At 35.8% G+C, this 10,424-nt stretch overlaps 2 protein-coding genes across 2 annotated transcripts; both read right to left on the reverse strand.

The window, feature by feature from the left end:
* Nucleotides 1-647: 647 nt before the first annotated feature.
* On the reverse strand, nt 648-1,906 carry LOC131005483 (ribosomal RNA small subunit methyltransferase-like). The gene has a single exon (XM_057932483.1). The coding sequence runs from the start codon at nt 1,904-1,906 to the stop codon at nt 827-829; it is 1,080 nt and encodes a 359-aa protein (XP_057788466.1). The 3' UTR covers nt 648-826.
* On the reverse strand, nt 648-6,997 carry LOC131005482 (protein IQ-DOMAIN 2-like). The gene is made up of 6 exons (XM_057932482.1): nt 6,565-6,997; nt 5,850-5,942; nt 5,409-5,732; nt 4,805-5,026; nt 4,373-4,492; nt 648-4,078 (listed from the first exon to the last, which is right to left on the reverse strand). Exons 2-6 carry the CDS (start codon nt 5,916-5,918, stop codon nt 3,365-3,367), a joined length of 1,449 nt encoding a protein of 482 aa, XP_057788465.1. The 5' UTR covers nt 5,919-5,942; nt 6,565-6,997; the 3' UTR covers nt 648-3,364.
* Nucleotides 6,998-10,424: the final 3,427 nt, after the last annotated feature.

Here is a 10,424-nt window from a genome sequence, read left to right on the forward strand (position 1 = left end):
AAAGCGAATGAAAGCTTATATAATTGCTCCATATACATTTCTCGTGTACTTGTGCGCACAATTAGGACTTCCTCCTCCACGACTAGTGAAAGAGCGAACGAAAATTCATATGATTGCTCAACATGAGTTTTTTATATAGTTATACGCACATATGGGACTTCCTCCACCACCACCACCACCTCAAGTTCATATGACTGCTAAACATTAATTTGTCGCACCATCGTTTTCATCGACGGACGACATTAGTGTCCTCCGATATATCGATTGGAAACGATGGCAGTCGCCACCGACATATTAATTTGCCAACAAAAATTCTATTGACACATCCGTCGATAATTACCGACGATTACTGACAGAATTTATGGATATACCGCTGGCGGCAACAAACGTGTCCGTGTAGTAGTGACACGGGTTAAGTAAAGTGAGAAGATCAAAGCTTTGAGCAAACAACACACTCACATTCCGCCTTCTTCATCACTTCTTCGTATGTATTATGCAAATAACATTATTTACCAGAAATAGCATAACATTACAAAGATAAACGATAATCAACAATTTTCATCAATTAACTGCAATCACTTGCAAATAACTTTAATCTTTTACCACCAGGGCAGGGAAACCAGATAAATATGGAAAAGAATGGGGAAGATCACCAAACACTACACTATCATGCTTTACTCACCCAAAAACAAAGAATCATTACAATGAAAACACAACAAATATTTACCAACACACAGAAATAATAAATCAAACGTATGTGATAGACTAAGAGATTCTCCAATTTAAACAAAACTAAGAAAAAACAAAAACGCAACCAAAAATCTTATTAAGAAAAGTGAATTCCAGCCTTATTAAACAAGGAAAGTAGATGCATGAAATCAGCTTGAGCAAGTTTTGAGGCCCTTTTATCCTCAAAATCACCCGATTTCAAAACCCCCAAAATCTTGTTTTTAAAATCAGAGCCCTTCGCATCTCCTCCATCATCCATCTCCATATCATCATCGTCGTAGTCTTTCCCTTCTTCCTCAGCATCAGCATCAATGCTCATATCCCCCAATGTATTCCCCAAAGCAGATAAGCTCTGCGCAATCTCGGCATCCTGATCGAATCCATCTGATTTCATCTGCAACGCTTGCAGCGTCTTGAAATTCTTCTCAAGCAACGCGAGAATCCCCTTCTGCCTGAACAACGCGCCTAGGGTTTTGTTCTTCCGATTAAAGCAGATGCGAACCAGTCCGTCCCACTCCTTGAAATTCACCGGCGGCAGCGGCTTCCTCGGCTCGATTCTGACGACGGAGGAATCGACCTTTGGCGGCGGCCGGAAATTGTTCCTCCCGACCTTGAGCAGATGATTAACCCTAGCCAGAAGCTGCGTGTTAACGGAGAGGCGGCAGTACAGGCTGTCGCCGGGCTGAGCGACGAGCCGCATCGCGAATTCCCGCTGGAACATGATCACCGCGCACCGGAACAGCGGGCGGTGAGACAGCAATTTGAAGGTGAGCGGCGAGGAGATCTGGTAGGGGATGTTGGCGACGCAGATGTCGAAGTAAGGGAGATCGCATTTAAGGACGTCGCCTTGGATGACCTTCAATCGGCTGGAGTAGGGGGTTCCTTGGAAGCGGCGCTGCAGCTCGAGCACCATGCGCGGGTCGAGCTCGACGGCGATGACGCATTTACCGGCTTCGAGAAGCTTCTTCGTGAGATTTCCAGTACCGGGACCGATCTCGAGGATGGTGTCGGTGTGTTTTATGCCGGATTTCTGGACGATTGAGTCGACCAGGAGAGGGTTCTTCAGTATATGCTGGCCTTTCGACTTGTGGAACGGGATTCCTCCCTGAAAGTGGGTGGCGCCGCCGCTGCCGCCGCCTCTCTGGGGCCTCTCTTTCCTGATTTTGCCTCCCGCCATTGTTAGGTTTCGTAGGGTTTAGTTTGGGATTCAGTTAGGTTTTTAGAGTTGTCATTGTTTTTTGAAGATTAGAGATGTATTTAAAAGGTTATATTCTTTGTAGTAATATACTATCTCATTAAATCAGCCCATTACATAATTCGCGGCCCAAAAAATACAATAGGCCCAAACTCTACTCTGCCTCTAATTTTATTTAAAGATATGTGCCCTTATTCTTGAATTAAACAATATGGAGCTATATCCAATATCTATACTATATTAAAACAGCAATTTTCAAAATCTCAATGGTAATTTTGAAAATATATTTAATATAAAGTTTAGGAATTAAATGATCCTACATTAATAAGGAAAATTTTGTCATCAAGTTCATCAAAATAGCACTTCATAATTTTTTTCTTTTATCTTTTTGAAAAAACATAAAATGAATATATTTCATATAATCAAATATTTTTAAAATCAAATTAAATATCATTATTCTGAAATCGTATTTAATAACTTTGAATTACAAAATATATTTATATTTATATTTGTATTTGAATTGTAAAATTTCGAATTCAAATCGAACAAAAATTATGTCTTAGTATGTATCCCTAGTTTTGATTTATTTATTATTATTATTATTATTATTATTATTATTATTTATTTTTTTTTGAGAACCTCCCTAGTTTTGAAGTTAATTTATGTGCTATCCAAGCTATACACATACAAAATACACATCTATCAAAAATACAGTACATATGTATTTCACAATATGATCCGAATATGCTAGAAACTATATTTATGAAAAAATAATTGATACTAGCATACTCGTGCATTCTCTATGAAATTATAACCCTACTTCTTTAATTATATTTAAACCGTAGAATCGATTATTTATATTCTCCATCAGCTTCAACATCAAGTTTAACCTTTATCCATTAGCACATATACCTTGCTTAGGATTTGGTTTTCTAATTCTTTTTCCTTTCTTTTTTGGAATGAGTACTAAATATAACATATTGCCATCATTTTTACTGCCATTCATCATTATTTAGGTGGAATGTCAAACCCTAGTAATAAAACTCGATTTTCATCATTATCAGCCAACCAAATCATAGTGAAATGAAAAGCTGAACTAGAAAAAAGAGAAGTGAAACTATATACAAAAGAAATTATATTTTCCACAAAGATTCACTCAAAACAACAGTAAATAAGGTCCTTTTCCTAAAATAGTTATCAAGTATGGCAAACCTCAACATCACTAAGAGAAGAACAAATGCAAATATATGGGAGAAAAAAGAAATGAAATAAAATCACTCAAGACTTAAAAGGGGGGAAAAATAAAACACCTCAAACCAAGCCCCAATATTCAAAGAATGACAATTTTAGGAGTGGGAACTTCCCAAATTAAAAGATGCTCTTACTGATTTCTTCATCAACTGGAGTATCCATACATCTCACCGCCGTCAAGACGATCGATCAGCTGAGCTCCCCGTTTGTGCCGTTCTCAGCGACAGAACTCGTTTCGACCCTTGGGGGTCCAGAATGCCGCCTTGGTCTGGCCGGTGAAGCCGGGAACGAGAGACGTTTCTTGGCTGATCCTGCTCCTGCTCCTGCTGACCCTTTCTCCGGTGTAGTGGTACTGTTCTCCAGCCCTAACGGACTTGGCAATCTCGACTTGGCCTTGGCCGACTGTGTCGTGGCCATGTAGCTTGGCACGGATGAAGAACTTGCCAAGCTCTCGTCATCTCTAACTGAAGAGCCAGCAATGCTGTGCCTCCTATTCCGTTCTGACTGCACACTGAAGATGCTCCTCGAGTCTTCATCTTGACTCATCGCGCTACCTCTTGGGCTTGCTGGTTTCGTTTTCCGGGCAGCCACAGACAAAGATGCTGCTTTCGACAGGGGGGTCGCCGGGGAAGGGTGGCTGGGAGGTTTCTGGCTGGCCGGTGAGGATGGTGATATCTCGGAGTTGAGCTGATGACGAGCGAAAGACTTTGTGATTTCTCCAGCAGTCCCATTTCCACCGCTCTTGATTGACGAACGGTCATTGTTCAGATCCTTATCGGCCGTGCTCGGAGTCTCCCATGGTCGTGCAGCCATCCATCGCTCTAGCCAGCTCCAACCCCAATGAGGATTAGTAGGGTCCATGAACAGCAAGTTAGGAGACCTTGCCGATTTCTTCCACGTTTGCTGCGTAGTTCAATTTTTTTGGTTCAACCAAAGGGAAGAACAAACAAGAGACTTTCAGATGCAGAAATTTGTACGAACAAGAAGGCTAAGATGTGAATTAATTATGGTGCGCAACACCTAACCCGTACATAAACTCTCCGACTTAAGAAGGTGAAAAATGTGTATTATGGTTGCAGAATCGGGTGTTTAGTTTGGATGATAGCTTAGATGGGTAAAATAGTATTGAGCTATTCTGAGCTTTTTTCATCATGTAATCACTGGAATACTCAATTTTATGTATTGTCAATCTATTACCTGATGAGTGTATGAATAAGCTAAGGCTCTTTCTCGCCTCATAGCAGCTTCATATTTGTGCAGCATGTTCGCCTCAATCTGTTCTTTCGACTGTAGACTATCATCCCATTCCTCTCCCATCTGTGAAAGAAGTCACCACGGGTCAAACATCCGGACCAAAACCATATTGCAAATCAAGATGCATGTAAATTACCCGAGTGAATATAAAACTCGAATGAAAGAATTTCACAAATAACGGGCAGGGGCATGGAACGAGAGATTCTTGTAGCAAAAACTCAACTTCAAACTTTCTACGCACAATAAATGGCATTGACTCTCGGGAAATTTCTTATACTAGGGGAAAAAGTCTCAGTTGATTGAATGGCAACTTATCATTAATTCAGTATAGATGTATAATAATTCATGAAAAGAGTAATGGCGTTAGGAACTAACCCTTAAACTCTCCAGTTCTTTGGCACGTTTCTGCAGCAGCTGTCTCTGGAGAGCCCGGTTCTCCTCCAACATCCTCAGTCTTCTCGATTGAATCTGAGACTGCACACGAGATAAAGTCTGCATGCATTTTAGAGTATTTCCAGTTTGGCGTTTGACAGTGGGCCCATCAACAAGTGATTTCAGCCTGACCAGCCCTCTCAATGCCCGCAGTGCCCTCCTTGCCTGAAAATAAGAATCACGTTCGTGGATCTTGAGTCGAAGACTATAAAGAACCAAAACAATGTAGAAGTTTGCAAGTACTCAGTCTAGAAAGGTAAAAAGGGCTTTTCTAAGTGATTATTAAATGAATATGTTGAATAATTACACATTTTACTTCCTGCTGATTATGTGGATATACTTGTTGACATACTTCCAAAAATACATAATTCTTAGTCTTCATTCAAATAAACACAGCCGTTATTTATCATGCAATTGAAGCCTCGATTGCTCAAGAAAACAGTAAAGCAGACAGATTTTGGAAATTGCGGGACAGATCATTTGTTTAACGACATCTATACTACCACATCCAGCGAATGAACAACCCAAAACTTGTGAAATACGATACCAGGTAACCACGGAAAGCAGTCTGGATTTTAATAGCTGCCACTTCCTCAGCAGATTTTCCGGCATACTGGGACACGGTGGTCAGCCGTACCACCTCAGCTGCAGCCTGTGCTGCTGCTACTGCGGCTTCAGCAGCTGCAGCCGAAGCAACTGCAACGGAGTAAGCATGTTTCGTCTGCTCATCTTCCACCTCCTCCAACTTAACATCCTCCAAAGGCGGAAGAGGGTGAGGATGAGATTCTTCAACAGCCTCCGGCTTGGGAGATTCAGCAGCAACTACTGGCTTTTCATTCTCGAATGGTATGTTATTCGACTTTTGGGCTCTCTGCAGATAAGATAAGCACCAAGAAGAAGAAGAAGAAGAAGAAGAAGAAGAAAAACAATAGCATTAACAATTTGCAAACTATTAAATGACATCAAAACCAAATAAGCTTTTGCATACCTTTGATTTCTTTGAATTTGGGCTGAAAGCCTTCTTAACTGAAGACAACCAATTTCCTTTTCTACCCATCTATCATTCCTCAATTGCACTAATCTGCATTCCAATTAGGCAAAGAATCCAACTTAATTAATATCAAAGATGCAATCTTTATTTATTCTTTAATCTATGAGACATAATTATTAAACATCTTGAGAAAAACTGGACAAAAAAATCACATCCCATTTCAGATTAAAATACTGTGTTAATATACTCTGGTTTGTGGAATATGACATTTATTTTGTCAAGATATGAAGAGTTAAAGCATTGACCTCCATTTCACTTTTCTTTCTACACCAGCATTACTCAAAATATTTCAAGGAAAAAAATTCTCTCATTGTTCCAAGAATAATAAAACCATACATTAAAATTTGATTCTTGAATCTAATTTTGCAAGAAACGAACCCGAAACAGAGCTCATAACTATAACCTCATATATTGCTCAAAAACATCTGAAATTCAATAAAAATGACTCATGTTCCGAGATTAACAAAATCTCACACCACAAAATTTGATTCTTGAGTCTAATTTTGCTAGAAACCAACCCTAGACAGACTTCAGAAGATTAAACCCCTAAACTCAAAAACATAAAATATGCATTTAACCACACATTGTCCCAAGATTTATAAAAACGATAACACTAAATAATAGATTCTCGCGTAAATTTCCAGAAACTAACCTGATTGGTATTGCTCGGATCTCACACAATCAAAACTCTCAGTCAAGTGAAGTCTCAGCTCAGAAACAAAATTGTATAATTCCAAAAAGGAAAAGAAAAAAGAAGTGCACAAAGAGAGAAATGTATCAAGTTGAAAGGAACCTAAATTTGTTTCTCGAGTGTGTATGCTGTGTGTGTGATGAAGGACAGCGAGAACCAGATCTTGGCCATGAGCGAGGAAGAATTCAAGGGGAGTAGGAGAGGAGAGAACATGAGAGAGAGAATCACAAACTTCACAGCTGGTTTTGCTTATGTGGGCCCCCACTCTCTCCTCGAGCTGCCCACGTGGGTCCCACCTCTTTGTTTAATATACTATCTGTATTTTTATTTGATAAGTATTTCCTTTTTCTTTTTCTTCTTTAGGTGATGACTTTAAAAAAAAAAAATGAATCTTGAGGTAATGACTTTTTAGTCATGCATAACTACTGCTTTTTGCCCTTTGCCCTTTATTATCGGCAACTATTTTAGACTTGAAGCATTCTATGCGTGAAAATAGATTTTCTATTTCTTGTAATAATATTTTAATTTTATAAGAATTAATTGCTTATAAAATTTATCTACCATGATCCTACTATGTATTTCTTTTCTAAAAATAAAAAATTGATGTGATGATAACGCATTTTACCAATCTGTAGTAAAATTATTGAACAAATACACTGAAAATTTTACGACAATTAAAAAATTCACGTAATATGATTTTTTTCTACACTCAGAGCATTTGTAATGGGGGTTTGTGGAGCAAGAGCACACCCGGCTCGCGCGAGCGGCACCCCTATGCCGAGTCCCCATAAGACGATGTGGGCGTGCCTGTGCGAACTGGGCACAAAGAGAAGATAGAGAGTCGTATGGGCGCCGCCCAATAGAAAAAAAAAGCAAATAATAATAATATATGACAAAAATATGTTGCGAGCTTGGTGGAGATAGCGCTCATCATTGCCGAGCCCGATGACTCTCATGGAGGGGATCACTTTTAAAAGCCTATATATGGTCTCTCCATTTCTGTGTGCACTTTTCTTTTTTTTGGACATTTCTTCATTTAATAAAAGTGGGCATCTTCTTACATTAATAATACATTCAATTAATATTTATTAAAATATGTGTCATTAACAATCTTGCATACTCTGAAGTACAAGTTTAACGGTTATTCAACATTAAGAGAGAGAAAAAAAAATAACACCATGTCATTTTTCAATCCCCTATGTTTTTTACGGTTGTGTTTTGCTTTAGATTAATAAAATGTGTAATGAACTTATTATTCCTGTGTTTATAAAAAAAAACAAAAAACTTATCATTACTGTGATTTATAAAATATGATACATACAACCACATTTTATCAAATAATTAACCTAATTTATACAGTTCGTAGAGTTACAAAAGTTTTAAAGTTAAGACGGGTACTATTATTGAGACAAACTAAATCATTTTAACTAATCTGTATAAATTGAAGTCTGAAGATGATTAGATTAGATATCATTGTTTTTTGTGAGAACTTGTTTTTTACTGCACCTATTGATTTTATTTTGCTACTGAATAAGAAACATATATGAAATGGAAAATCTATTATTAGGAGGTAATATGTGAAAATATGATTTAAATAAACATTAAAGAGACAACATTACCCACTCACGCACATTCTTATTTCGTTGTCAGACCTTTTAACAAATCGGAAGTAATCTCAGAAAGAATATTACAAAACGCGCCAAAATCTTCTTCTTCTTCTCTCTTTCTTTCTCTTTTTTTTTTTTTTTTTTTGGAGAGAGAGAATCGTCTTCTTGATTTTGGATAATAATTCTAAACTAAATATATGAATAAAATGTGAATAGTTGATAGTTATGCGCCTGCAGTTCTGCAAAGTATTGTTTTATTCAACACCAGAAATTGTAAGGCAAACTTGTTTTACGTCTTTATTTTATTTTTTCCATACAATAATTACTTTTTAAGAGAATAACATATTTGTCAGAGCATGTCCAAATTACATGCTTACAGACATACAGTTGCTTTGTTTAGCTGTATCATGCATGTTTATTAATGGAGTAATGTTAAATAATGACATTGTGGCCATAATTTACCTAAATAGAAAATAATTTAATTTATTCAATTTATTAAATTAAAAATATTTTTTTTGCAATTTTTTGGTAATTTTTTTATTTTTATTAAAAAATAAATTAAAAATTAAAAAATTAAAAAAAAATAAGTACAATGTAGAGAATATAATAAAATAACTAAATCCTATTTTTATTTAAAAAACAAATTAAATAAATCAAGATTTTCTTTATTATACTAGTTTATGGGTGGCCACAATATGTGGCTGCATAGATTTATTGTTATTAATTATCGACAGCTTTCTAAGTATTAATTTGCTATTGCTTTATTTACTAAAGTATCAAATTTACACTTTATTATTTCGAGTTGTTATGAGCTGCCAATGGAATTATTAGATCAAAACCTTATTGTATTGTACTTCGATATTTTATTATTTCTAGGTATTTTAATTTTATTTAATTTATAGGGTTAATTGCTAGTGAAAATTCAATCTTTCAGCATTATTATAATCAGACACAAATTAAAAAACAAGCTAATTAAATCATAAACTTTTTCGTTTGTAATAATTTCGCCTCCTCTAATTATATTTTATGACAATCTATAAATGAAGTGGCAAAACGGACTACATTTATACCTCATCACAAAATTAGGTTTTTTTTTTTTAAACTAAAAAATTAGGTTGTTTTATTGCTGCATGTGATATTTTTCATTTACCACGTGATTTTTTGATCGTTGAAAAAAGTGGGGCTGAATTTATTACAGTTCGAAATATTGACATTTAATTTGCATTTTTTAAAAGTAAGATCTAGTTTACAACAATGATAAATGGTTGAGATTCAATTAGCAAGTAGTATGATATAGTGTAAAATATGTCTGCCTTAGCGTGTGAAATGCACTAAAAAGAATTAAAAGAAAAATTAAAGAAAATAAGACCCATACTTTGGCAGATAAAATTTGATTATCCCAAAATAATACTCTATTTTTAGGAGCTAAAACACTTATCTCCAATTTTATGACCTACTTAAATATAAATTTCTAGCTAATTTGTCTGTTAAAGTTCGTACAAATTTTTTTTTTTAGAATAAGAAAAAAAAATTAGTTAAATATTTGTTATTCCTCTGTATTTCATGGAGTAATATGCAAGGCGACACTTTCAAGCCTCGTGTAATTTTTTCCCGATTTTCGGCGGCAATAAAACAATTTAACCCATCGGAATATACTGATTTGGTTGAGTTATGGTATAAATTACTACTACTATTATTTTAGATATATTAATAATTACTTTACTATACTAGATTAACACATATATATGTTCAAGTTTATCATTATCTTTTTTTGGTTTTACTTGAACAAGTCTACCATAGTTCGTAGAATAAAATTCATAAGAGCATCACTAACGCATTACTCGAGTGCCTACTCGAGTATAGTAGTGTACTCGAGTAGGGCGTTGCAGGTGAGTGCTACTCGAGTCTTCGAGTATGCACGAGTAATTTCCTTTTTTTTCTTTTTTTTAATTCTCTTCTCCTCTTTAAAAATTTCTCTCTCCTCTTTAAAAACTAAAAAATCCTCTATCCTCTTCAAAAACTAAAAAAAAACAAGTAGGCTATCAAGTAACCCCAATGCAGCCAGGGACGGATCCAGAATTTATTTGTTTCGGGGGCACAAAAAATTATATATATAAAATATGTTTAAAATCCATTCAAATTTTATCTCGAATATTTGGATTATAATTCAAAATCTGAATTCTTAATCCAAATTTATAAGAAAGTCTTTTGCAT

Source organism: Salvia miltiorrhiza, chromosome 1, assembly GCF_028751815.1.
Source record: "Salvia miltiorrhiza cultivar Shanhuang (shh) chromosome 1, IMPLAD_Smil_shh, whole genome shotgun sequence".
Classification (NCBI taxonomy): Eukaryota; Viridiplantae; Streptophyta; class Magnoliopsida; order Lamiales; family Lamiaceae; genus Salvia; species Salvia miltiorrhiza.

Coding starts and splice junctions, on each gene's coding strand:
- LOC131005482 (XM_057932482.1), bottom strand. CDS start 5,918: ATGGGTAGAAAAGGAAATTGGTTGTCTTCAGTTAAGAAGGCTTTCAGC. Junction 5,733..5,849: donor CAAATTCAAAGAAATCAAAG/GTATGCAAAAGC, acceptor TCTTATCTGCAG/AGAGCCCAAAAGTCGAATAA. Junction 4,493..4,804: donor AAGAACTGGAGAGTTTAAGG/GTTAGTTCCTAA, acceptor CTTCTTTCACAG/ATGGGAGAGGAATGGGATGA.
- LOC131005483 (XM_057932483.1), bottom strand. CDS start 1,906: ATGGCGGGAGGCAAAATCAGGAAAGAGAGGCCCCAGAGAGGCGGCGGC.